The 27,374-nt window shown below is 54.3% G+C and overlaps 1 protein-coding gene and 1 long non-coding RNA gene across 35 annotated transcripts in view; one reads left to right on the forward strand and one right to left on the reverse strand.

Moving 5' to 3' along the window:
- HDAC7 (histone deacetylase 7) overlaps positions 1-11,561 on the reverse strand; it is a 35,639-nt gene extending 24,078 nt beyond the window's left edge. For 6 of the 31 annotated variants that reach the window (XM_070619512.1, XM_070619507.1, XM_070619496.1 and 3 more), the window contains exon 1: positions 11,348-11,561. In XM_070619512.1, coding sequence (XP_070475613.1) covers positions 11,348-11,366 — 19 coding nt within the window. In that variant the 5' untranslated portion in view covers positions 11,367-11,561. Of the gene's footprint in view, positions 1-1,611; positions 1,737-9,614; positions 9,852-10,255; positions 10,430-10,707; positions 10,925-11,347 lie in introns of those variants that run through there. The other 25 variants (XM_070619513.1, XM_070619510.1, XM_070619501.1 and 22 more) reach the window with 12 other exon arrangements.
- Positions 11,562-12,314: 753 nt separating this feature from the next.
- LOC139083382 (uncharacterized) lies at positions 12,315-24,046 on the forward strand. 4 transcript variants are annotated; one of them, XR_011540063.1, is made up of 5 exons: positions 12,315-17,691; positions 17,833-20,753; positions 21,026-21,190; positions 21,848-22,028; positions 23,767-24,046. It is a non-coding gene; the product is annotated as an uncharacterized lncRNA (long non-coding RNA). The 4 variants fall into 4 exon arrangements; XR_011540064.1 differs by having other exon boundaries at positions 17,833-19,912; positions 20,538-21,190; XR_011540062.1 differs by having other exon boundaries at positions 17,833-21,190.
- The last annotated feature ends 3,328 nt before the right edge of the window (positions 24,047-27,374 follow it).

The following is a 27,374-nucleotide window of genomic DNA, read 5'->3' on the forward strand; positions in this document are numbered from 1 at the left end:
TCCTCTACCACAGTCTATTTTCTCCCAGATGCATTTCCTGCCCTGTCTCATCCCCTGCCTCGCCCAACTACAATCTCTTCCCTTTCTCTTCCATCTGAACTTCTGTAAACCAACGCTCTACTATGTGCCAGGAGTTGTTCTAAGTGCCTTACGTTTGCTAATTCATCTAACCCTCATGACAAACCTATGACGTGGGTACTGTTTTCATCCTCATTATATAGATCAGTAGACTGAGGCCGAGCAGTATTCAATAACTTGTCTGAGTCACATAACATGGAAGTAGCTGAGCTGGGACTTGAGCCAGGCAATTGGGCTCCAGAACCCATGTTCTCAACCAATACCCTCTGCCGCTCCTCCCCAGCCCTTCCACTCCCCACAGGCCAGCGGGTAGAGAGCAAATGCAGGGCCTAGCTGGGCGTAGGGTGGTAAAATCACAGAGCCTCACAGAACCCTGCTGCAGGTTAGGGGGCCGGAACTGCCTATTTCATCTTGGGGCCCCTGTGAAGACAGTCCTGAAGAACCACCTACAGATGGCAACTGTTGACTTCGCAGATTCCAAGCAATGATTTTGGATTGCATGAGGGAACGACAGATTGAGGTCCTAGAGGAGCATGGGTTTCATTTCCCCTGCTTTCGGGTGCCATGCCACGTCCTCTCTCTAGAAGCTCCCAAGTCCCTTTGAGGGTCTCCTACAAGAGCAAAGCAAGCCCCACCACGCAGGCAGAGGGGCCAGCTGCCCATGGGGCAGCGGCTCGGCTCACAGGTGAGCAGCCTGGGACCTGGGCCTGGCCAGACAAAGGCCTCCTGTCAGTCCCGGGTGAGGGGACTGAGGCTCTGCCGGCTCAGCAGCTGTGCACCGAGCCGGAGGCTGGGTGTGAGGGCCTCGGCCAGCCGCCCGCCTCCGCAGCGAGCATGCCCCTTTCCCGCGCCTGGGGCCCTGTGGCAGCTATTTTTAGCTCTTGACACCTGGGTATTTTGCAGCCGCAGGATGTCCGGTTTGGAGTATCTTTCTGGGAATCCCACATGCGGCTGTTGTAAACAGCCCCACGCAGCGGTGGCCCGAGTTGGAGCCGGTGCCCCCCCTTTCTGCTGTTTGAGATGAATCAAACAGGAAGCAGACGTAACCATGGCAGCGGCAGCTCGAGCTCCCTGGGGGTGGGAAAGCGTCCTCCCTGGCTCCTTGCCCCCGGCCCCTGGTCCCATATTGCGCTCCTCATGGATGGAGACCCGCTGACCCTGAGCTGGGGCAGCTTGGCCTTCTGAGTCGTGTGCGGCTGCCGGTTTCTGGGACTGATGCTCTCTGGAGTCTCCCCGTCCTCTGGCAAAGAAAAACAGGGGTTCCTCCAAGCCCTGCCCGCCTCTGGGGGCCTCTCAGACCACCGCTCAGTCTTCCCTGCCTGCCCTTTGTGAAGATGTGAAGGGGAGGGCACAGCTACTTGCTCAGGGTGGCTGCCTCGAGAGCCTGCATCCACTTCCTGTCACCCACAGCCTTCTCCTTACAGTGAGGCCTGCCCTGACCACTTAGGGAATTCCTCGTCTCGGCCCCCTGGTCCCACTGCCCTAGGGTTTCTCAGGTCCTGAAAGTCCTCAAAGACACAAGTTCCCACTTACCCTCACTCCCCTGCTCCAGTAACTCCAATCCCTGAGATGGGAAGTTCACCATGATGTCTAACCACCATCTTTCCTATCATAAGCAAAACATCCTGAGCAGTCAAGACAAGGGCCCCATCTGTAACCTGGGGAGAAGAGTTGAGGTTCTGTCAGCTTCTGCCTTTCTCTCTCCCCCTCCCCCACCACCCGGTGCCCCACTTAGACCAGCTGCTCCCTCTTAGCAGCCAGCCCCAGCCAGTCTTTCTCAAGGGCCAGCGCTTGCCCCAACAGGAAGCACGGTCACCGCCCCGGGGCTGCCTCTCAGAGCAGGTCCTTCTCCCTCAGCTCGCATATTCATTCCCTAGCCCTCCTTGTTGCTCCCTTAGCTTCTGGGCCCTCATCGGCCAGATCCTGCTCACCCTACAGCACCCCCGCCCCGTGTCCATGACTCCTGCCTGCCCCCTGCTCTGCCTGTTCCAGGTGCACGTGAGCCAGAAGATGTGCCTTCCTCGGCTCCTCTCACCTGTGCCACCCATGAGGCCGCTCAGCCCACTCCAGAGACTGCCAGGGAAAAGTTTAAGTTATAATATTAATAATATTTATTTTAATCATTATCTTATTATAATTATTAATTAACAATATTAGTAATGATCAACCACCATATAATGAATGCTTACTGTGCTAAGCATCTTACTTGTACTATCTCACAACAACCCTATAAGGGAGATACGGTTATGATCCTCCTTTTACAAAGGAGGAAACTGAGGCTCAGAGAAGTTAAGAAACTTGTTGAGGTCACACAGATGGTAAGTGGGGCTTCTGGGGCTCCACAACCTAAGCTGATGATCACCACAGTGACATGGACAACTAGTTCCACCCACCTCCCCTTAGGCAGTGAGGTGGACACAGTGCAGTCCCAGCATCTGAAGGTCAGGGCGTGACCCCCAGCCGGCAAGTTCCCACAGCGTGCTGGTTCTCCATCCAGAACAACAACAACAAAAACAAAGAGAGAGAATCACCTCTGCCGGTGTCCCTCCCGTGCTGTCTCCAGGAGGCACTCCCTGACCCCATCTTCACTTCCCTTTTCATCTTATATTTTCCCTGCTTTTTATATGTACATGTTACCATTTTATTGTTTCCTGTAAGCTGCCTCCAGCAGGGCATAACTAAACAAGCAAACCTCTCAGGGCTGGCGGGGAGGATCAAACGCCCCTGCAGGCCCTCTGGAAACCGTCAAGCCCAGTATAAAATGCAGGTTGCATAACCAGAGCAAGTCACCCGCCGAGTGGCTACTCAGGAGTGAATTTCCTTGGGAGGAGATGCTCTCTCTTTGTGTGTGTGTCTCTCTCTCAGGACACACACACACGCACACACAAGGGAAGGCCGTGGGCAGGTGGAAGGGATGGAGGCACTCACCAGAGCAGGAGGGAGCACCCACCTTCAGGCGGGGCTCCTGGGGACTAGGAACACAGCCAAACAGCCCCCAGCACCCTTGGGCCTGAGATGGTGAAGGCAGAGGCCACTACAGAGGCTCAGGCCTGCTCCACGGCCTGGGGGCATCACGGATGTGAGTCCATGAATAGCAACAAGCTATGAATGCTGGCACTCACAGGGACGCCACATTAATATTAATGACAGTAGACACCCCAGAGATCCCCATCCCAGATGTGGCCTGCCACCGGCCTTGCTTTGCCTGTTATTTTTGGAAGATGGCACAGGTCTGTCAGGCAGATTCTTCAGGTGACATGACTCCTTTTTGCAGCCAGGGCTGCCCTTGAGACTCGGTGGGCTGGGGTTTCTCCAGATCACAAATCCAGCCAGGGTGCTTACACAGCTTTCAGGGAACTCAGCCACCAGATGCATGGTCCTGGGTACTGATTTGGACAAACCAGCTGCGAAGGACAATTTCTAGCCAACTGGGAATTTGATGAGATGCAAATTTACTGTCGTGGAAGGTGGAGATCACTGACCGAAAACACAGCACACACAGTGTGATCTCATTTTGGTAAAAAGTACAACATAGAGAGGCGTACCAGGAAATGGGCAAGTGGGTGCCGAGGTATGGTGGCAGTGATCTCAGATTGCTGGGATTGTAACGGTTTTTATTTTTTAATGTTTGCTTGTCTGTGTTGTCTGATTATCTACAATGCACATGAACTGCCACTGTGATAATAAAACAGGATACATATGGATATGTGCACACACACAAATACAAAGATGGCACAGCCAGTGGGTAGCAAAGTGAAGTTGCGTCCTCTGGCTCCTGTGAGAACTAGGAAACAGGGCTTTCACCAACTCCACGTATGGTATGCTTAGACCCCATATCCTCCCAGGTTCTGCGTTATCTACAAGCCAGCGTCCTCTGCCTCTCCTGAATCATGCAGAGGGCCTAGCACGGGGCTGGGCACCAAGTCAGGACTTACTTAACGAATGCCTGTAGGCTGAATAATGATCATTTCCTGAAAGAAATGCCTCCTGCCTCTTCCAGGGCCTCTGTGCTGGGAATACTCACGGCTGACATCACTGACCTTCCCATCCCTCCCCTGCCTCATGTTCCTCTTAAGAGCTGCCAGGGAGGGGCTAAAATAAAGGTCACCCCAGCAGATGCTGGCAAGGTACTCCACATCGGGGCCATCAGGGGCGGTCCCATCTCAGACCTTCCCCAGTGCCAGCTGGCTGCAAGGCCTTTGGGTCCCCTGGCATCCTGCCTCACTGGGGGAGGCTGGGGGCAGTGAAGTGAAAGAGAGACAGGGTCCACCCTCTGACTTCTGGCTACAGACTCCTGGTGTTCCAGGCCCTGATGGGTGGAGGAATCTGGAACAGTGAATTTGGTCTGTTTTTTTTCTGTGAACTGGGGCTGGGCCCAGTTTCTGTTCTTCATGTCTTTAACATTCCCTATCCCTGACCTTCAAAAATATGAACAATAACATTAATAATAATGATGAGTATTCTGTGTGCACTGACTTCATACCAGGAACAGCGTTAATGTTACTTACTTCAATCTTTATAGCAACTCCATGAGGTTGAAACTATTATTATCTTCCCATTACAGATGGAGAAACAGGCAGAGAGCCATGTGCCCAAGGTTTGCAGGAGAAATAGGGACTCTGCTGAGGTCATCCCATGCCTCCCTCTGTGCCCTTACAGGAAAGCCCTTTTGCCAGGCTTTGCAATGGGCACAGCAGAGTGTAAGGTGATAATTAACATCTGTAGGGCATTTTAGAATCCACCAAGTGTTTACACATGCCTATGAGAAAATCTCCACTTGAAAGACTAGGAAACCAAGACTTAGAGCCCTTGGCAGCCTTGTACAAGGTCCCACAACCATTCGGCTGGGGTTCAAACCCAGGTCTTTGGCCTCAGATTGGCACATTTCTTCCCTTATATCACACAATCCCCCTGGCCCAACTCTCAAGGTGGCCCTGAGGGCCTGCAAGGGAGATGCATATCCTCTAGAAGCCCAGGGATGAAGCCTGAGCTCAGCCCCTCACCCCGGTGGGGGTGGGGGTGCGGGTGCTGTGCCAGCACCGCATCAGGTTGGAGCTCTTCAACCGTGACTCACTCCTGGGACCCAGGGGAAACAGCCCTAAGCAGCGGGCACACACTGCTGCCGCCTGCCCCGCCTCCAGCTCCCCGCCTCCACATTTGCTAACCGAAACCCGGCTGCTGCTATTTTTAACCCTCCAGCTCCCCCTTGCCTGGGGCTCCCCCCTTCACCCCTGCCCCAACCGGGTGCCACCAGCCTGTCATTCTGAGAGCAGTTCTAGAACCTGAACGCCCAGGAGGGCGCAGCGGATGCCCGTGCAGGCTTGTGGGGCAAGCAAAACAAGCCGGTTACAGCCCAGTCGCGAATTCCCCCACCCGGACTCTTTCCGAACCTGTGGCTCCCAGCCTGCCCCGCTTCTCCCTGCCACCCGGGGAGCCCCAGGGAGGGAGGAATGGGACTCTGAGGGCTGGGGGTGACTGCAGGAGCCAGAGCTGGGCTCCTTGGAATGGGCTCTGCAGGGAGCTGAGCTGCACTCGTGAAGGGGGCTGGGGTCTCCCAGGTTCTCTCCAGAGCAGGAGGCTCCGGTCTCTGACCACCAGGGTTTCCAATCCCTGCAGGCAACATGGGCAAAAAGGAAGTGGCGTGGAGACAGGGTGGGGATAGTGAGTTTAGCCCAGGGCCCTCCTCATTAGGAGAAGTCAGCAAGGCCTGGGAGGCACATGAGTCCAGGGGGGTTGTGCACTTAAAGGGGTTGAGCAGCTTAAAGGAGGCCAAGCGGGGAATGCCAGGCGAGGCAGTGGCGGGGACAGAGGCAGCGGCAGGGACAGACAAGGCCTCTGCTCTTACATGAGGGCTCCTCTGACACTTAGCTCTCTAAGGAAAGTGCCGCACCTTCCTGCAGCCTGCAGCTCCAGGTTCCCCAGGGAAAACCTACCAGGAGAAGAGGTTGGAGGGGAGAGGGTCTGCAGGCTGCCTGCTGATGTGACAGTTAACTTCCTGAGAGGGGGCAGGGGCAGCACAGCAGGGGGACCAAGGTGGGGGGTGGGGAGGCATTGCCTTCTAGCTAGTGTCTGCCCCTCTGGACTTAGAGTCTCACCAGTTTGGGGAGAAGACTCCAAGAGCCCAGGGAGGCTCCACGGCGCCCAGCCAGAGACCTGCTCCTGCCTTCTCTCCTGCCTGCTGGGCCAGCCTCGGCCCTCGCCCTGCCTTGTCTTCTCTGGTCCCTGCCCAGCCCTTCTTTCTGGTCTGTTCTCTCTTCCAGGGCCAAGATCCTCTCTAAGCCTTGACCCTTCTCTCCACGGTGATTCCTTAGCCAGGTAAATAAATCCCAGTGGCCACAGAGGCAGCCAGGCTAGACCCAGAGGGGAGGGACTTGGCACCGGAGTTCCCAGGTAGGGAGCTGGGGAGGAAGGGAATGAGCGGGGAGGAAGCTGAGGCAAGAGGGTCAGGAAGGGGGCAGTGCTCGAGAGCTCATGGCCTTCCCAACAAGCAACATGTCTGCAGGGCCCCGGACTTGGCCCCACGAAGGGAAAAGGCTGCTCCCCCAAGCAATGGGGCAGCTTTGATTTCAGCCCTTTCCATCTCTCCCTCCTCCTCTCCCCCTCTGCCAACCTCTGGGGGCTGTCTGAGGAGGGGAGACCAGCTGTCTTCCATACCAGGCAAGAGGCTGGCAATTTGGCTCCAATCTTCAGCCGCCACTCAGCCCAGCTCCCTCATCTGGACCCAGGAGATTCCCAAGCATGGCTCAGAGGCCTCTGAGGGCTCACTTCTAGTCTGGGGAGGTGAGAGAAGGCATCAATGTCAACTTCTCAGGCAGGCCTCCCCTGGCCACCCTATCTAAGGAAGTCCCACCTTGTTATTCTCTATGGCTGCACCCAGTTCATTTCCTTCTTAGGGTTATCACAAGGTGTAACTAGATAGTTATACTCATTTCTTTACTTCTTACTGTCTATCTCCTCCACTAGAGTGGAAGTTCCCTGAGGTCAGACCCTCTGCCTATGTGTTCACTGCATTTCTGTGTCTGGTGCCTAGCACACAGCAAGGCTCAGGAAGTATCTGATGAATAGAGGAATTGCTGAGAGACTGGCTCAGTAAATGGGGCCTCCTAACTGCCAGCATCACCTTTAGAGTTGATGCTCAACAGTTCCAGGATTTCCCCAGGGAGGAGGAAGCAGGATGTACCAGGAAAAGCAAGGTCAGGAAGCCGGGACCCCAGGGGAAAGGTTAAGGCCCAGTAAGCGTCCGCACCAACCCTAGCTGGTCCACTTCATCACACCGAGTACAGATTTGTACACACATAGGATGTACGGGTAACCCCTGGACAGGTCTTGAAAGGGATGTTTTGTTTTGGTTCTTTCTCGTAATGGCCCTGTGTCCTTCGACAAACCACATACCTTCCATGGGTCTCGGTTTCCTCAAAAGAAAAAACAGACAGCTTGGCTCAGATCGGTGGTCCTCAAACATACCTTTGCACCAGAATCACCTGAAGCCCATGTTAAAATCCAGATTCCCAGGCCCTACCCGTGCAGATTCTGAGTCAGTCTGGAACAGGGCCTGAGGATCTTTATTTTTGACTCTGAAGCAAATGGTCCAGAAACTGGCATTTGAGGACCATGGATGAGATAGTGCTTTCCAGCTGACATCTGGACTTTTATTAAAAAGCTACTCCTGCACAGGTGTACAGTCCCCCCCAAAATATGTCTGTATACCCCACACAAAGCCATAAATTGCAAAGGTGCACATGGTACAGATGACACACATCTGTACTACACGTGTGCATACTCCCAAAACATCCAACACAGAGCCACCGCATGGACCACAAATTGCCACGGAACCACCCCATCTACAATACACAGCCCGGGGGCACACACAGACGCCCACCACACACCCAGTGCACACACACACCCGTCACATGCTGACCCACGCTAAACAGATGCTATCCTGAATTTATTTTGCCTCTGGGAACTGGTCCAGGACCAAAGGAGCTAGGCTCTGCTGATGAAAACATCCCTCTGGCCTCTGCCACCCCCACCCCTACCCCTTGCCCCAGGCAGCATGCTGTCCACCTCCCCCTTGTGGAGAGAGGGCTGCTGGGGGAGGGCAGTGGAGAGAGGGGATGAGGAGAGGCACAAAGCCCTCCCCAAAGGACAAGACCCCCCTCCTTCCCTTCCCCTCCAAGAGATGCAAAAGGGCCTCCGCCCAGCTCCCTTTTCAGCCCACTTGTCTAGATTCCCAGGTCCTGGTCCTAGGGAGCAAAAGGGTTAGAGAGGTGGCCGAATCTACAGACTCTTCTAATACACAGGCCTCTAAGGAAAGGGCTGTCTAGGGGCACCTTCCTGCAGCCTGAAGGCCTGGCTCCCCCAGGGAAGGTTACCACAGAAACGGGAAATATCACAGGGAAACACAATACCCGGCAGGGTCACCTGCTGACCAGGCTTCCTGCTGGGTTGCCCCCCCCCCCCCCATCTCATTGCCCTCACGGCCTCCTTTTCCAGCCTCAGCCTGTACCTCCTCACCAATGCTCTCCTTCCTGCCTCCCCAGGGGTGGGGGAGCAGTCTTAGGCAGAAACTCTGCCTCTCTGTGGTTCCAAACAACAACATCAGGGATGGCCCAGAACTGAGCCCCCCACTCCTAATCCTACCAACGCCCCCACCACAGGAAATCAAAGTTTCCTGTCCCAGAGGAAGTGCCCCATCTAGTGAACGAATCCAACACACACAAATGCAGTCCTGGAGCCTCGAGGGGACAGATGCCCTCCCCCCAGCTCCCAGGCCTGACTCCCGCCCTGCTTCCAGCAAGACCCCACACCCAACTGGAGGCCCTGGTCTCAAGTCTGGCCGAGGACAGGCCAGGGCCAAGGTGTGTGGGGCAGGCATGCGCAGGACCTGAGCCAGGCCAGGGGAGGAGAAGGCCAGGAGAATGGGCGCTGACAGAGTTAGAAGGCCTGCTTCCAGCCGGGCTCAGCCTGCTGTTCCCTGGCTGGGTGACCCAGGGACTTGCATCAACTCACCTTCTCTCAGGCCCCTGCCAACTTTAAAATGACCAGCTCTTAATGAAAGGCCAGGAGAAGGAAGATGGAGGAGGTGGGGGTGACACGCAATGCTGCCTTCCAGGTCCTTGGGCAAGCAGGCCTACAGCTACAGGAAGGTCCCCATTTCCACCCCCATGGCCCATGAGTTTCTCACTCCCAAGGTTTTTATACCAGGATTGAGGAGGAGAGAGAGGAAGAGAAAGTTCCAACTCTCATGCCCAGAAGCCACTAGGACAAAAGCTGGGGTCTGTTCTCTCTAAAGGAAGCAAAGAACATGATGGCCCCACATGGGACACTGAGGCATCCTTTATGGTCAACCTCTCCTCCTCTCTGCTCTGGGACGGCACTTAAAATTTCCTCCCCATCTTATTGATGAGGAAACTGAGCGTCAGTGTCAAAGCAGAGTCACTGGTTTGAATTCTTGGGAGGGTCAGTGCGAGACCTGACTGCCACCTTCCCAGCCTCAGGATCCCAGCTTAAGACCTGGTGGCCAGAGAGACACTCACCCATGGGCTCAAGCTAAGGAGCACAGAGGCCTCAGGAGAACAGTGCCCGGGGCCATTCCAGATGGAATACCAAGAGGCAGCTCTGAGCCTGCCTCTGAGCCTGGCCCTGCTGGGCGCAGGAACGTCAAGGAACTAAAGGCAGGGGGAGTCCCAGCAGGTCCAGGACCTGGTTCCAGTCTAGATTCACTGGGTACAACCCAGCAGGACCGTTCTGTGCCTTAGTTCCCTCAGAAGTGACTGCAGAGAAGAAGAAAATTACTTATTAATTGCGGAGGGTAGAGGGAGCAGAGAGTAAGGAGAAAGAGGTGCTGAGCAATGAGGAGCTATGAGGTGGCTTGTGGAAGCTAGAGAAGGAGGCTGGGAAGTGTAAGAGGGTTGGTGTGAGGAGAGAGGTGTGTGTGGCAGCCTAAGCCACTTCAGGGACCTGGCCTTTGGGGTCCTGTTGGGGAGAAATGGGCTGCCAAGGTGCCCCATTAGGGGGTAGGGAACTGAGTCACAGTCTCCTTTCTTTCAGCCCCGAGGTTAGGCAGGGGTCTTGAGGAAGGTCCCCATGAGTCAAGGTGCAAGTCTTGGGAACAGGATGATGAGTTCAGATGCTGAGTCCCAAACAGGGCCACGGACAGCCAATGCCCCATTCTCACCCTAGAAACTGGCAGGCAGAGCTGGGCCTCAAGCCGATGTTGAATCCGTGTGTGGGGAGGGATGGGTAGCAGCAAGCCAGCCAGTGTCCAGATGCAGGGGGAGGCCTCCGGGCATGCTGCACGGCCAGCAAGGACAAGGGAATGGCCTGGACTCGGTGGGAGGAGCAGCAGAGGCTGGCAAGTTCAGGTCCCAGTGGCCAGCCAGAGGGAAGGGAGTGGGGTGGGCGGGGGAGTTAGGTGGTCTGCAGGCCCCAGAAGGCTCTCTCTCAGCCCACAGGCCTAGAAACTCCGGGTAGCGTCAGCGCCCAGCTCAGCTGCCAGATTTGCCGCCTGCTCTCACACTCCCCAGCACCAACAGACCCCGGGCCTGGGGGGCGCACATCCTGTTGCCCTCAGTACACAGCCTGCGGTCCCCACCTTGCCGCGCCCCTGCTGGCACCTCCACAACTCACTTGGGCACAGGAGTCTCTTCACCCTGATGGGTGAGCAAGGGTGGGCAGCGGTGTTCAGAGAAACCTCACTGTCCGGGACCCTGCCTCCCGGGGATCACTGTCCCCAGAGGAGGGCTCCGGGTACGGCCCTGCCGGGATCCGCGGGATGCGGGCGCTGACGTCCAGCGCCGACAGCCCGGCCCCAACTCTGGGTCCTGCCCTTTGCCCTCGCGCTTCCAAACCTTCCGCCCCGGAGGACCGCCCCCTCCCGGGGCCGCGGCGGCCGTTCCTGCCTCCCCGGGTCCCCGAGTCGGTCCTCCCCGGGAATGGGAGTGATGGGACGCCGGGCCCGCGCGCCGGCGGCCCGGGGCCTCCAACCGCCTCCCTCGGGCCTGTCGCTGCCCCAGGGCGGGCGGATGTGGGCGCCCCGCGGGAGGCCGGATCCCTCCGGCCCCGGAACCAGCCCCGGCCGGGAGCCTGCCAGCGCCCCGCGGAGCCGGGCGGGGCGGGCGCGGTCGGGGGGACGCAGGCCCGCCGGGCCCGCGGGGCCGCCCGGAGCCCGAGCCGGAGTCGGAGCCGGAGCCCGAGCCTGGGCGGGCGGCGCTGGGGGCCGCGCGCAGGGCGGGGCGGGCGGGGCGGGGGGCGGCCGCCCGGTACTCACCCGCACCGGGGCTGTGCATCCAGGGGCCGGGGCCCTCAGAGCGGGGGGCTCATGGCGGGGCGGGGGGCTGGGGCGCCGGCCTCACATCCCCCCAGTCGCCGGAGGCTGCAGAGCGACTGTGAGACGGCGAGAGGAAGGGAGGGGGCCGGGAGGGGGAGGGCCCTGGCAGCCCGGCCGGCCGGGTAGGATGACAATGGAAGGAAATGCTTTATCTGAGTCTGAGAGCGGGCCAAGGGGGAGGGGTGGGAGGGGGCAGGCGCGCGCGGCCCGGGGACACGGCACCCCGGCAGCCTCGGCCCGCGCGGGGCCCGGGCGGCCGGCAGCCCCCTGCGCGGCCCGATCGCGGCGGGGTGCGGCGCTCGGCCGCGAGGCAGCGCCGAACCCGGAACGCGGGACGCGGCTCCGACCCGCGCGCGGCTGCCGCTCTGCCGCCCAGCCAGAGCCGCGGCGCGGCGCCCCGAGCGGCGCACAATTCCCGGAAACCCGGCTACCTGAGCGCACGCAGCCTGCATACACAACGTACACGAGCGTGCATCCATGTTTACACAGGGCACACTCATTGACACAGACACGCTTCAGGGAAGGACCCCGCGCTCACAAGTACATGCACGCACAGCCCACCAGCGAACGGCCACACGTAGGGACAGTGGGACACGCGTGGAGTCCCAAGCCCCGCGCAAGGAACCCAGACGGACGCCGCCCCCACCCCCCCAAGCACGACTTGCCTGAGGAAAGTTCCAGGATCTGATTTGAATCACTGCCCAGCCCTCCCCCTCTGCCACCCCCCCCCCCCCACGCCTGCTGAGGGGAACAGAAGGGTCCAGCCTGTTCCTATTAAAAGAAAAAGGGGATGGGGGTGGTGCGGATTTTGAAAGTTTTCTTTTTTTAAAGAAATTTCTCAAGGGATTTCCTTCCCTCCTCTCTTCCTCTCTTCCTCCCATTCCTCTCCCCCCACAACCCTCCCCCCTACTTTCCCCCTCCCGGTCCCTATGAGTCAAACTTCAGCAATGTGCCCAGTGTCTCCCAGTGCATTACAGCGGATCACAGAAATGTTCCAGTCTGTGAGTCGGAATGCAGCCGCCTCCAGCCCTCCCTCAGCTAGGAAACTCAGCTCCGGCCACTTTGCCCAGCAGCCCTCTCTGCCCCCCTCCCTTTTAGCAGGAGGAGAAGGTCAGATTCAGGGGTCAGGGGCTGAGGACCTCAGGGTCAGGGGTCATTGTGCTTCCCGGCCTAGCCTCCTATCAGCCCTGTAGCCTCTGGCAATTTCTGGGTCAGAAACACAGGGGATCTGGGGAAAGGGAGAGGTCCACCACCCTAGATGCTACGCTCCCCTGTAGTGGGAGGCCTCACCACTGGAAGGGAGGGCACAGCTTCCCTCTCACCTCATCCTACCTCCCTCAATCCTAGGAACCCCAAGAATCTCAGGACTCTAAGGAGAAACTGAGGCTGAGCCAGAGGCAGAGCCACGCACGTCTGATTGGAAGCAAGAGTCCACAGTGGCCTAGGAGGGCTTGGCCATGCCGAGGTTCAACTTCCAATCACAGACTCCTTGTTCCCACAAGCACAGCTCCGGCCTCACCACCTCTTGCTACCTGGGGTTTTTAGCCGCTGACTTCCTAAGTTAGCCCCTTTCCTTGTCCCAGTGCTCACTGGGTAGGCAGATCCAACCCCTCAGCATGTGTTAACTTATCCTCACAAACTCCTTTCCTAGCATCCAAGCCCTCCTACAACATGGCAGCATGCTACACACTCATCTCTCTCTCTCTTTTTTGGCTGTTCTGCCCAGTGCCTCCTGGTACTTGGTGCTCAATAATGTTAGTTGCTCTTATTACTCTTATTATTTCAGCCCAACTGGGCTGCTGGCTGCTCCCCATCATGTCCTCATGCTTCCGCACTCCCTTACCTTGGCTTGTCATGTTCCCTCCAAAAAGGAGAGTCCTCCCAGGCCCTTTCTCCTCCTGCTGCAATCTTTCCAGTTCTCAAGGTCTGTACCACTGTCTCCAAGAGCTTTTCCCTGATTCCCCTAGCCAGTGGGATTCTTTCCTTCCCTTAAAGGACCCCCCCCAGCACGTTGTCAGTCTTTGTACATTGACCTTCATCTACCTAATCTACTTGTCTGAACTCTCCTCCTTCTTCCCAAGAATGTTCATGAGTCGACATCCCCTGACCCCAACTACTGCCTTGGTCACGGGTGCATTTCTTATAGTGTCTTGCTAAGTGCCTTGCACAGAATTCAAGCTCCCTATGGGTCATTTGTTGAATTGGAACAGACGTTCATGGCCTGACTGGACACCCCCAATACACCCTTTTTTCCCATGGCTCCCCATGCTGACTCTGCAAGACACATGTTCTCCCACTCAAGTATGTTCTTCCCAGCCCACGCTCCCAAACCAGATCACCCACCTTCCAAATCCCTCCTCAATGCCCACAGCCTCTGGAAAAATCGGTTGGTTACTTCAGACTCCTGTGCTGTCTCTTTCCTTTAGCCACGCAATGCCCCCTCCCAATACCTCCCAGGACTCCTGTAGTTATTTCTGGACTGAAATCAGGCCCCTGTTTGCTCATTTCAACCATGAGCATCATTCATGTATTTGTGAGCCTTTTTCTTTTTGACCTAATCACTGAGTTCTGAGAGATCTGAGCAAAGAGGGTATCTCCCCCACCTCTGCCCCGTGGTACCCAGCACATGGTTTTCTACACACACCAGGACTCACTGTCCCCAAAGTACAGATAGAGCAAAAGACAGCACGTGAGACCTGCGTCTGGGAAGCTGGCCTGTGCCCCTTGCCGGCTTTACTTACCCTCGATCACCCTCCCTCCCCCATGGCAGTCTTAAGGCAGTTTCTAAGTCACGGATCTCTTGCTGGGTGTGTTAGAGAGCCTCCAGGAACCCAAAGAGTTACGAGGCAGAAAAATGTGGGCTACCTCTCTCTCCTCTACCCTGGTTACCATATGAAGTTGTTTTTTTTAAGGCTCTTGAGTCCAGGCCTCTCACTGGCCGCTCAGCTAAGCTCCTAGCTGAAGAGATTCATCCCACAGGATCTGCCTTGGCTCCCTCCGGTCTTCTTGGAGTCTCTGGCCAGTACAAAGCCTGAGGATATTCTCTTCTGCCTCTCTTTGGGGGTTCTGGGCCTACTTGAACTTCTCTTTCTCTTTCTCCTCTCCTTTCCTTTCTTAGCCACCTTTTGCTGGCTATCTACCGTATCACAGTCCTATGCCATCCCCTTTGCAAACATTGGATGGTTTATTCTTAACAATATTCCTTGTTATGCTCATGATTAAAGTATGGCCCGTAAGGGTTAAGAAGGCTGCCCAAAGTTAAACCACTAGTGGGTGATGGGACCAGATGTGACAAGTGGAAAGAAGGAAGGAAGGAAGGCAGGGGGCGGGAGGGAAGGAAGATAATTAGGATTTAATGAGCGTCTCCTTTGTATCATGTGCTGTTCAAGGCCCTTTCACTTATATCTCATTATTAGCCCCATTGTTTTAGTGAGCAAACTGAAGCTCAAAAAGACAAAATGATTTGCCCGAGGCCACAGAGCCAGTAAGTGACTTAATCCCGAGTGTGTCTGATTCAGAGCCTGCGCAGTTTCTTCTAGCAGGTCAAAACTATGGAGAAGCTGCTACCAGTGTAGCCTGGTTACTTGAGGTCCTGATTGATCTGTGCGTGACATTCTAGATGCTAAGTTCCTGCCACAGTGACCCCAGCCACGTCATCTCATCCCTGGTTCCTAACTTTCTTGTTGCGTTGCACAAGTGGGATCAGAGGAGCTATATAGAAGTATTCCAGCTAGGATAGGAGGGGTGTGGCTTTGGGGTGCAGCTAGGCAGACCCTCATCTAGGATTTCAGGATCGGAGAGAAGAGTTGATACCTCCTTCTGGGCCAGAATTGGATGGATAAATCAAGAAGAGGCTGGGGCACGGCTTCCCGTCCAGATGGCTCAGGTTGGGAGGCGAGATGACCGTGGGGACTGAGACAGGTGTAGAGAATGTAGCAAGTCCCTGCCCCCGTCCCCCTACCTCCCTCCAGTGTCAACAAAGGTGATGTGGTTTCCCCTGTGGTCTGTTGCCCTAGACACCTGCAGTTCTGAGTATATGTGTATGTGCTATGTGCCAACAATGCCGTGGGGGGACACAAGGAGAAAGCAGTGGGACAGGATGGGGAGGGGCAGGAAGCCAAAGACAGGGTCTCAACCCCAAGAAGAAGAAGGCACAATGAATGCAAAAGATGGCAGAGGTCACCCCCTTGACTGCTCCATGTCCCCAGCCAGGAACGTCAGGAAAGAGCTAGAAGAAAGGCCTTGTGGGTATCAGCCCTGGGCTGGGGTTGGGAGTCAGTGAACTTGAGTTCTAGGCCCAGTGCTGCCATTAACTTCCTGGGTCACACCTTTCTGGGTCTCAGTTTCCTGCTCAGTAAAAAAGCAATATCTCGGCTACCTACCTCAAGGGCTGGTCTGAGATCCTATGAAGAATACATGCAAAAGTTTGTACCCCTGTGAGCTTTACAACGATTGTCCTGACAGGATACAAACATTACAGTTGCTTACTCCAGCCCCTGGAGACACAACACACACCACGCGTGGGGATAAAAACATTAAAGGCAAAAACAAAGACACAGTCTCTGCCCTCGTCTTGCTCACAAAGTGTTGAGGAAATAAAACAAACACAATAAATACTTGAAAGCCTCTTGCGAAGCCAACCGTTTAAAAAATGCCATTATCTGTGTGACCTGGGCCAAGTCACAACCTCCTTGGGCCTCAGTTTCCTCATCTATCGAATGAAGGAGCTGGTTTACATCGTCTCTTCTTATTTTTCTGAGTCAAAAGCAGTTTTCTGGTTCTGTTATTCCACGTGTAAGTAAGTACAGAGCAAGGAGGAAAGACCTGAGCAGATCCTGGCCTGAGTGAGGGGGAGTCTTGAGCTGGGTTTTGAAGGAACCCAGAAATGTAAATCAGTGTAGGGGGGAGTCGAGGGGGTGTGACATTCCAGGTAGGGAGAATGGCATGTGCAAGGGCAAGGCAAGGAAGCCGAGGGGTGGCCAACAGATTAGGAGGCTCTGGAATGAGGTTGGTGAGGATTGAGGGAGCCTGGGGAAGGGGCGGGACAGGAGGAGGAATAGGGGGCAGTCTGCAGGGCTGAGGCTGGCGGAGACGCGAAAATAGGGGAGGAATTTGGGTGGGGAGGCACTCTCGCAGCCCCAGAGGTCGTGCCAAAGCCCATGCAGCCAAACTCCACCCAGGAGAGAGGGAAAGAGAGGTTCCCTTGCCAAGAGGCCCCACCCACCAGGGAGGGCCCATTCCTCCCTCCCCTCCTCTCTCAGCCCCATTCCCAACCTGAGGTGGGTGAGGTCTCCCTGAAGCCAGAGCCTTGTTAGTGACAGAAACAAACAGATCGGGGCACATCACTCCATAACAATAATGCCAGTGGCAAAATGGTAATAATAATAGTGATGATGATGATGATGAAAAAAACTACCCTTCCTTCTGATAACACCCCATAGCACCAAAACCTCTTGCTATGGCTGCTCGGTTTACTAGAATTTTGTTCCTACTACAAATGATTTATAAAGGGATCTAGGCTATAGGATCCCGAAACCTTACATTATATCAAAATCACTTAGAGGAACCTGTGAAACAGATTCCTGGGTCCCATCTGACTCTCGGGGCAGGTGAGCAGGTAGTGTCAGTAATCTGGAGCTCCCCAGGTAATTCTAAGGTGTGGTTAGGTTTGGGATGCCCTGAATGGATCCAAACCACTCCTTCTACAGATGAGGAAACTGAGCCCCAAAGGGGAAACAACTTGTCAGAGATGACATGGTTAATCAGTGGTGGGGCAGAGAACGGAGGCCTCTTGGCTTCTAGGTCAGTGCTCCTTCCACAGCCCGCGCTGCCCAGCCCCGGAGATGACTGTGCCAGCAGAGATTATGGTCAGGGAGGCAGCCACCGGGCCATGCTCTAATCATGAGCGAGAAGAAATTCGTCTGAGTTGCAAAATGCCTTTCTGCAGCCAGCTCACAATTACTCGCTCCAGTGGGCCCCTGCAGGGACGCTGTGGTCCACCCCCTGGCAGGCTTGGGGGTTCGGCCTGGCTACATGCCCCCAGCAGGACCCTATATAGCCCCAGTGGCTAATCGGCTGGAAGGCACGGTCCCATCTTGTTACAAATCTGAATGGCTGCTCTTTGGAGGCATCTACCTCTGGCCTTGGAATCTCCAGGGAAGACCTTGAGGAAGTCCTGGCCTAAGGACACTCACCTCTCTCCCCAGGAGTGTCTTTTAGGGTGGGTGTGGACTACACCCCCATGTGTCAGGGCAGTAGAGGCACAAAAGGAGGGACAAGCTGAGGTGAGGGTGAAATGGGGTGAGGATGGCTGTGCTGGGGGCGAGCGGGTGTGTCCTTGCAGTACCCTACCCACATATGACCACCATTATACTCTTTTGCATTTGGTATAATTTCTTATTTATTGAGCATCTACCCTGTGCCAGGTTCTTGGGCATAGAAGCAAGAGAAGCCCCTATCTTTGAGGAGTTCATCTTCTCTTGGAGAGCAGGATACAGCTGAAGAAGAGAGCCTGGAGCGGAGAGAACTGTCAAATGACAGTCCACTGGCCTGTGCTGCAAAGGAGATCCTGGCTTCACAGAGTCACAGAAGTTCCACGTTGGAAGGGCCCTGATAGATCATCGGGTCTATGCTGGCTGAGGCAGTGGTCCTGCTCTGATCTGCCCCTCTCTGTGCCTGGAACAGTGATTCTAGAAGTCTCTGCCCCTATCACCTCCCTCCCTCCAGCTTGGCCTGAGTGGCTAGGGGTAGAAGGGCATGGGAGGCAGAGAGACAACGCCCCCTTGCCCCTGGGCAGCCCCTGAGGCTGGGCTCCAGGTGTCTCTACACTGAGCCTTCAAGGAACCATTTAAAAATGGCTAGACCAATAGCTAAAGGGAGGCGGGGTTGCTTTGTGGTCAAAAAGCAAGAATGTGGAGTCAGGCTGCTTGGGCTGGAGTTTGCTTACCCACTGGGTGATCCTAAGCATTAGTTGACCTCCCAGAAGCTCATCTGTGAACTGGGGTGTGAAGCCTCGCCATATTAGGGTCCTTGTGAGGACTGATGAGATGGGGATGTGAAGTGCTTAGCGCAGAGCCTGACCCAGGCTGGGCTCTGTGAGGGATAGGGCTGGAGGCTGATGTTAGGAACAGAAGACAGCGTCCTGTCTCTTCTGTCCCTCTAAGCTTCAGTTTTCTCCTACAAATTCAGTCTCAAATGAGTACTGACCTAATTCATGCAAAGGAATCCAGACAGGTCTCCTGGGGTGGGCAGGGTAGTGGGCCAGGCTCTGGCAGTGGTGGAAATATGAGGCACCTTCTCCAGCCCTCCTGGGGTACTCAAGGGTTGACTCAGAGTTGAGGGAAGTCTGGACCGTGCTGCAGGGAATGCCCATACTGACTGCAGAAAGGGCCTCGCTACTCTCCCAAATCTGGCACTGCACATCTGGAGTGATCTGCGCATCTGGCTGCATCCCTGGGGCAATGGCCACAGCTGCTGACATTTGAAGGAAGAGCAATGTAGCTCCTCAGCCAGGGCCTGGGGGGCTATAAATAACTAGCTAAGAGGACCAGGGGGACGAGGTTGACCTTTTGGGGGGCGGGAGCGGCTGGCGACTTCCCCCACCTCCTTGGGTCCAGAGCCAGAGTTTTAGCAAAACAGGAAGAGGCAGCAGCAGCTGCTGGGAAAGTAGGAGTGGCTCCCCTTCCCCCACTTGCCTGGGGCCTTCGGATCCCAGCCAGGACCTGGGAGAGGTGGAGTCATCTTGGCAGGCGGGCGGAGGAGGGGCAGACTGCCACCCCAGCTCCCGGTGCCCTCCTGTGGCTCCGCTGGGGCACAGGCAGGGGAGAATGAGACAGAGAAATGCACCCAGTGGGCTGTGCCTGCCACCCCGGCCCCCTCCTATTCTCTTTCTGTTCCCCTATTAGTGGGACAGCAAGGATAGGCATTAGAAATAGAGCGTAAAATAAGCCTGCGACCCAGGCAGCATATCAAGAGGCCCAGGGTGGCCTCTCCTATCTTCTTCAGCCTCCAGTTGGGCTGAGCATCAGCTCAAGTGGGTGGGAGAGAGGCCTCCAGACAGGAGGAAGGATGCCTTTGGGCTTCTGGAGAGGGGTCCAGGGCCCAGCCCCAATGGAATGATGGAGAACTTTCCCAAGAACTGTTGAGGTGAGGAGATTGAAAGCTCTAGAGTGGCCCTGGGTGACTGATTTCCTGGAATAACAAGGCATCCACAGGAACAGGCTCAGGAGAGCCAAGCCCCAGCTCAGAGGGCTCCTTGAAGTCCAGGGGTAGAGAGTTATCCAGGAAACCTTGCTTTGCTTTGCTCCCTCTGGGAGACCGGCCACAGAGAACCTGTCCTTCAGCCTCTGACTGGGTGGTGCCATCTGGCTCGAGCTTCGGCTGGCCCACATCTCCAGTGGGTTCTGCATCTGTATCTGTCATGGCCCGTCATTGCCTCTCAGCCTGGATCCCCATGTTTTGCCTGCTGGGAGCGTCTAGACCAGCATTGTCTGGTAGAAACAGAATGTGAGCCATATATATAACTTGAAATTTTCTAAAAAAAGTATAAATATAATAGGTGACATTAATTTTAATAATATATTTATTTAACCTAATATACGTAAAATATTATTTTAGCATGTAATCAAAACAAAAAATTTGTAAGGAGATATTTTACATCCTTTTTTCATACTAAGTCTTTGAAATCCCATGTGTGTTCTAACTTGTAGCACATGTCAGTTGTGATTAGCCATGTTTCAAGGGCTCAATAGCACATGTGGTCAGTGGCCACTGCATCAAACAGCACAGGTTTAGACAACTTTGTAGCTTAACCTTTTCTTCAGCCCTTCTAGTGCCTTGCTGAGGAAGAGGCTCATGAAGCAGAGGAGGATGTCAGTGAGGTCAATGTTTAGGGTTAATTTGCTCTAGGGGGACGGCTTCCCACTTGGGCTTTCAAGCATCTACCTCTAGAGCTGGAACCTGTCCTCCTATATGGGCAGGCGGGGAAAGTGACTCACAGAGCAGCAGCTTCCTCGATAGTTGGCCTTCTCTTCCTCTTCCCAGCCCTCCTCCTTTAAGCTGAAGGTTGGTAGAATCTCATTCCCTCTTGAGGTGTGCTAGCCTCTACCCTCCTTTTTCCCCTTCAAAACAGGACCCCAAACCCAAAGGTATTCAAGCAGCAGAGCTACGGAATATGGGAAGAGATGCAGATTTGGAGGGGAAGACAGAGTCAAGCTACGGACATGTGGAGTTGAGGTGCTGGTGGGACAATCGAGGGCATGCTGAGTTGTCTGTGGCTATCTGGAGCTCAGAAGAGGAGGGAAGGACCATAAAGATCCGGAATCATCAGTGAGAGCTGGAGTTGTAGGTGGGAGTGGATGAGACCACATGAGCAAGGGAGAAGAGGGGAGAGACGGGAGGGAACCAGGAAGACAGCTGCATAGAGAAACTGGAGAAACTGGAGAAAACAAAGATTTGGGGAGCAGAGGAACGGCTGCAGGTGAAGGAGGCTGACAGGGGACAGAGATTTCACTGAAGCCAGAGGAAGGGCCATGTCAGAAACTAAAGTGGGAGAAAATGTCATGAAGGAGAGATTTATATTCGATTACAATCAACAACGCTTTAAAATCATTCTTACAGAGAGAGCTCTCACCAATTGATAAGAAACACTAAAACAGTGGTAGGCTAAAGTTCAAAGCACAGGAACGACTCTTCAGGGAAAGAGGAAACACAGCTCGTAAGCAGAGGCAGGAGAATGTTCAACCTGATTGTCATCAAAGTGATGCCAATTATAACCAGACAAAGGTAGGCACCATTTTCAAACATTGGCGAGAGTGCGGTGAAATGTACATGCTGTTGGTGGTGGTATAACCTCTTTTGAAATCAATTTGGCAATATATAGTAACAAGTATAAAATATTTTTACCCTTTGACTCAATAACCCCACGCAATGTGCCCTAAACTAGATTTCTATAGCCAAAATTCGGGTAGGGGGAAGTGGAATATGTGCATAATGATGTTCACCACCACACTCTTTATAATATGGAAAATTAGAAACAATTTAAACACCTACAATTGGAAAATTGTGGGCAAATTATATTTCCACTCAATAGAAAATTATGAAGCTGTTAAAAAGGTGTTTATGAATGTGACACAGCATCACAGGAGAATATAGATTTGTGCATGCCTTGTGATGGCAACTGTATTTGAAAAAAAACCAACATAAGCCTAGAGAAAAAGATCAAGAGGAAATGTGGGCACTAGGTAGTGACTGTGGAGGGTGGTAGGAGTACACACGTTTTTCTAGTCATTTAATAATTGTCAACATTGGGAAGGGGTGGGGGGGGGGGTGAGGGTTGACCAGAAGCCTAGATTGGGCTATAGGGAGGCCCTGACAACATTGTGAAGGTCATGAATTCCTTCATCTAGCACATATATTTACTGGGCTCTGTCCATGCACCAGGCACTGTCACTGTGGATATGAGCTCAGCCCTGTCCTGATGGAAAAAGCCCAGATTCCCTGTCTAGGTTCCAGGGTGTTCTGTCTACTGGAAGCTACTGGGCTCCACTGGTTCCTGTGTCATTGCTGAGGGCGAGACCTTGTCCTGGGCCTGGAGGTACAGACCCCAGAGGACAGGACCAAGGCAAGTCAAGAGCAGACACTGGGGAAAGGGAGCAGTATGTGTGGGTAGCAGCGGGCCCTAGCAAGATTAGGGGAGGGTTGGGGGGATGGCCAAGGAACCTAGGGGATGCGCGGCTGCTCTGCTCTGGGGGAGGGGTTGGCGGGCTGTGGTCGGCCACCTGGTGTTTCACATTACCCTGAAGGTAACATGAAATGTGAGTGGGCTATCACCTCCACCGCCCCCCACAGGAACTCTACCTGGGCCCCCACCTACGGGCACCATCCGGCCTGGGTAGCCTCCTGCTCCTCCCCCCTCAGCTCTCTTCCTACAACGACATACTGGGGCCTTGAAATAACACATCTTTATTTACGCCATCATTTCCACATCATTTGCCTATGATTCATTTGTTGTCAAGAAGCATTAAAACCTCCAGCCCCAGCTCCCAGGCACCTACCAGTCCCTGCCCACTCCCTCCTGTGTCCACCACCCCCCTTCTCACTATCTCACCCAGCTCTCACCCCTATCTCTGCTTCCAGAACCCCTGGCATCCCCCAGTCTCAGCACCTCTTTCTGCTCCAGTGCCCCCCACCCCTAGCTCCTCCCTACTTGGCCTTTGTTGGGGGGTGGGAGGCTGCGAATGGCCTAGATCAAATGTCCTAGATGGCATCCATCCACTTCCTGTGCCCAGACCTGGGCCTGAGGAAGGCCCTGCTGGGAAGGCCTCTAGTCTTAGGACTAAGGAGACCCCACGCAAGCAGGAAGCCCTGGAAAAGGGAAGAAGCTTCTCTTTGCCTAGAAGTGGGAAGCTGTGGAACCCCCAGTACCTGCCTCTGAGCCCCCCACCCCCTCACTTCCTCAGGCTGGATTTTCCTCATACCTCAAGGCTGGTCCCTGGGTCCCACCCCCTCACTCTGTTTTCTACAGGGCACAGGGGTATAGAGTTTCCATGTGTGAGCGTGTGTGTGTGTGTGTGTGTGTGTGTGTGTGTGTGTGTGTGTATGTTGAGGGGTAGGAAGAGTTGTCTTCTCACCCTCATTACCCTAGTAAGGCTTTAAGGTTTGGGGGAGCCCCCTCTCCAGCCCTCCCCAAGGGAATTAGGTGAGTCAGGGAGCTACAAGGTGGGGGAGGCAGGAGAGGAAGAGGGCAGGGGGCGAGGAGGGGGCTGCTGAAAGCGGGTGGGGTGAGGGGAGCTGCTGTGGTTGGTTATCTGATGTGAGGAGCCAGGTGTGCAGCCTGGGGCTCTGGGGGTGGGGGCAGAGCAGCCTGAGAGAGAGGCAGACACTGCAGAAGCGGCCCAGAGACACAGAGAGGCAGACACAGAGAGACATAGCAGCAAGGAACCAAAAGGAAGACCGGGGAGATTTCGAGATCTCTCCCCATCAGACTGGCTTTCCTCCTCATGCTCTGGAGGCAGCCTGGGGGTAGGGGACAGTGTCCTCCTGGTCGCCCCCCATCCTTGGTCCCCAGCCCCCAGCCCCTGGGACACCTGCCCCCCCAGCTCCCCAGCTCCCAGAGAAGGAGCAGCCTCCCCTCAACCCGTCCTGGCAGAGGTGGGGGTGGCCAGGGCATGTGTGGAGTGGGGCTGAGGGTCCAGCCTTATCCCTGAATCAGAGCAGTTGGAGACAGTTGAGGGACTATAATCTCGGTCGGGAGTTGGTGGGTGGAGGAGGCTGCAGGAGGAGATAATGGGGCCGAGTAGAGCCCTGGCTTGGAACAGGGTGCCCTACCAGACGCCCCTCAACCAGCTCTCCCCCAACAGCTCCTCCTGCCTTGGTGGCCCCAATGGAGACAGAAGCTGCCCTGCCAGCACATGGAGGTGGAGAGGAAGCCGGGGTGTGAACACCACTGAGGGGCCAGCTTGGTGCCGCACAGGAGGGAACTACCTGTGCATGCTACCTTCCACCTCCTCCAACCCTGATGTGGGATGTGTGTATGTTGGGGGCACGGTCCTCCTTGTAAGGAAGAGGATACGGGTTAGAGGAGACGATCCCCAGATGGTGATGAAAACTATGACAATAAAGGCTAATGGTTGTCAAGTCCTCACCACGCGCCAGGAACAATTCTAAACACCGTGCACTAACTCATTGAGTCCTCACAACACTTATGAAGTCAGAACCATTGTTATCTTCACTTTAAGAAGAGTGACAGGACAAGAGCAGATTGCCAGCAGTCCCACAGCTGGTTCAAGTCCTGCTCCCCCTCGATGCTGTGTCTGCTCTTGTTACCTGCCACCCTAGACGGGGCCCTGGCAGGCACAGTGCTACAGGCCATCCTTTGTGTTATCTTCACAAAGACCCAATGTCCCCATTCATCGATGAGGAAATGAGGCCCAGAGAGCTCAAGTCATTTCCCCCAAGTTACACAGCTTGTAAGAGACACTATCAAGATTCAGGACGACCCACTTGTAAAGTCCACGCCCTTATTTACTACCTTGGCTGCTTCCCTCAAGCCGGGGAGTGGCATGGAGACAGGGTGGGAGAGCATCTGCTTTTGCTGCCCTCACACCCTAGCACTGGGCTGGCCCATGGTAGGAAGAGCTGTGGTTAAGTATTTGCTCAAACAATGAACTAACAACCGAGAGAACCAACGACGAACGGTCATCTTCCAAGGCCACTGACATCCTGCCCACCGACAGTGTCCCCTCCCTTCCCATCCACTCCTATACCACCTCAAGGCCTTCCTGTAAACACAGCAGAAGGCAGGGAGCCCCTTGGGGGTGTCGTCCCTATCGGAGAGGAAGTGGGGCTGGCTTCTCTCCCATCCCCTTTATCACCTCTCCCCATCCCCACTTTATCACCAAGGGCTGCTCCACCATCCCCTCCCTGCCGCTCCTCTCCCCTGGGCTCCAGGGTGGGAAAGAGGAAGAAATTTAAATCCGTGGAACTGGGGGTAGGGCTGAGGATGCCAGGAAGGGGTTTCCCTGGCCCTCGGAACCTGGTGCTCACAGTCCTCCGTGCCCAGGCTGGGCTGGCCTGGTGGTCGAGCTTTTCCTGATGGGCTGCGTGATCTACCCAGCCATCCTGGGAGGCAAATGGAGAAACAGGAGCCAGGCGCAGACGCAGTTGGGCCCCTGCCCTCGGCTTGCCCTAGTCCCACACTGGCTCTACGGATGTTCACAGGTGTCTGTGGGATGCAGTTTAATTAGATGGGGTTGGGTCAGGGTGACACAGGCCTTTTCAGATGCCCTGTAGAATTCTGGATGCAAGTGAAGAGGGCAGTGGAGAGGCTCCATGGAGCTAAATAAGGGCTGCCAGTCTAAGCTACATGTGCCTTCTCCATTCCCCACCAAGGTACAGATGCTAAAGGAGAGTTCTGCCCACTGCCCACTGCCTTCCTCCTCTCAGCAGCCAGTATCTAGGAGACTGTGCCTTTCTTCCCTGAGCCAGCTCAGACAGAATTTGCAAAACAATGCAGCTTGGAATTTGATACTTGATCCACCCCTCCCTGCATCCCCTGTATCAGATATCCCTGGATCCCCGATCCTTGGCTCAGATCTGGTCTAATTCTATAAAATCTGTTCAGACTTGGGGAGAGATTGTCAGGTCCTGAGAAGAGCAGGATTGTGGAAGCACTGACAAGCTCCCCAAATTCCTGCAGATGCCTGGGTCTTTCCAATTCCTCCCTTCTCCTGAGACTCAGTCTCTCATTACCTACCCCCTTCCCTGGCTCCCAGTGTGGTCCGGAACCACTGAACCCAAGTGTTCCTGGTCAGCGCGCTAACGTCAACCTGCAGGAGGGCATCCTCCTAGCTCTGCTTCAGCCAACCCTGTACATGGTCTGCAGACTTAAATTTTTGGAAGATGCAAGGCCAGGAAGGCATGGTCAGAATATTGGATGACAAAATGAGGATTCAAAAGATCTGAGCAGGCCAAGATGTGGGAGAAATCAAATCAGATAAATGTGAATAGGCATAAGTGCGAAGTTCTACATTTTGGCCCAAACAACAAACTGTCCACATACAGAATGCGGGCGATGTGGCAGATGCCTTAGGGAGAGGTAGTTAGCATGTGGGTTCTGAAGCCACAGGGACTTAACTTCTCGGTTTCCAAAGTTCAAGGGAAGGTGTTCAAATTTGCATAAGTCTGTTTGCATTTCATATTCTAGCAGGGACCCGAGCAGAATTTTTTTTAACCTGACATCTATTGTGAAGATTAGCTCTTTGAGATGCTAACAGAGTGGGGAGCACATTGTCTCACATTCATTCATTCCTCATTTATTTGGCTGTATTTATTGAATTTCTCCTTTGTTCCAGTTTGGTAGGGAGCCCCAAAAGCGAAACAGAAATTTAAAACACACTACAATGTACCCTTCATTCTACAATAAAGTGGGTGCACAGTTCTACCCAGATGAGGCAAGTGGGGGCACAGCATGGTGAAGTTCACAGTAGAATTTGTGAAAGACATGAAGCTGAGCTAGAAGCTGAAGGAGCAGAAGGAGTTTGCCCAGTTGAGAAAACTGGAGGTTAGAGAGCAAGGGGCGGGCGTGTCAGGCCAATGAAACAACATGTGGAAAGGTGTGCAGTGTGGATCTCAGAGTGCAGTCTGGGTATGCCTGTGGGTCCCTGAGCCCCATTTAGGGACTCTGCATGGTCAAAACTACTTTCATAATAATACAAAGACATTATTTCTCTTTTTCCCTCTCATTCTCTCACTTGTATACGGAGTTTTCCAGAGGTTTCGTGATGAGTGGTATCCTAACAGGTGGAATGCAGAGCCAGATCTGAGAATCTAACTGCATTCTATTAAGCCAGATGCTAAAGAGACTTGCAAAACTATAAAACAATACCTTCTTGTCACTAAATTTGTTTTGCTTTGGAAAAAGGTTATTTTTAATAAAAATTGTGTTACGTTTACTTAGATTCATAATTGTTATTTTAAAAAATCTAATAGATATTTTTTAAATTTCTCAATTTAAATGTCTAACGTGGTAAATATTGATGGATATAATTCATATAAACAAAAGCTCTTTGGGGTCCTTAATTTTAATAGTGTAAAGGGGTCGTAAGACCAATTGTTTGAGAACCACTGGCGCACAGGCACAGAGCTGCAAGTGTTTGGACGTGGCAGTGGCTTGAGTTGCAACAGCAGGACAGTGACACATGACCCTGGAGAGGCAGACAGGCTGGATCACGGTGGGCTTTGTATCTCGCCAAAGGAGTAAATGTCCAGTAAATGCTGGGGCTAGTGAATGAGAAACAATGTCACAACAAATGCATAGAGCAAATCTGATTCTCGAAGTTCATATGGATTCCCCTTCCTCTGGGCATGAGCCCTTCTTCCTAGAGAATACTGACATTCGTTATGGGTGGGTAATATGTGTGCAGTGAAGTCAGGTAGCGGTGGTCGTTGGAGGAGAGAAGCTGGCAAA

Source organism: Equus przewalskii, chromosome 5 (genome assembly GCF_037783145.1).
Source record: "Equus przewalskii isolate Varuska chromosome 5, EquPr2, whole genome shotgun sequence".
Lineage (NCBI taxonomy): Eukaryota > Metazoa > Chordata > Mammalia > Perissodactyla > Equidae > Equus > Equus przewalskii.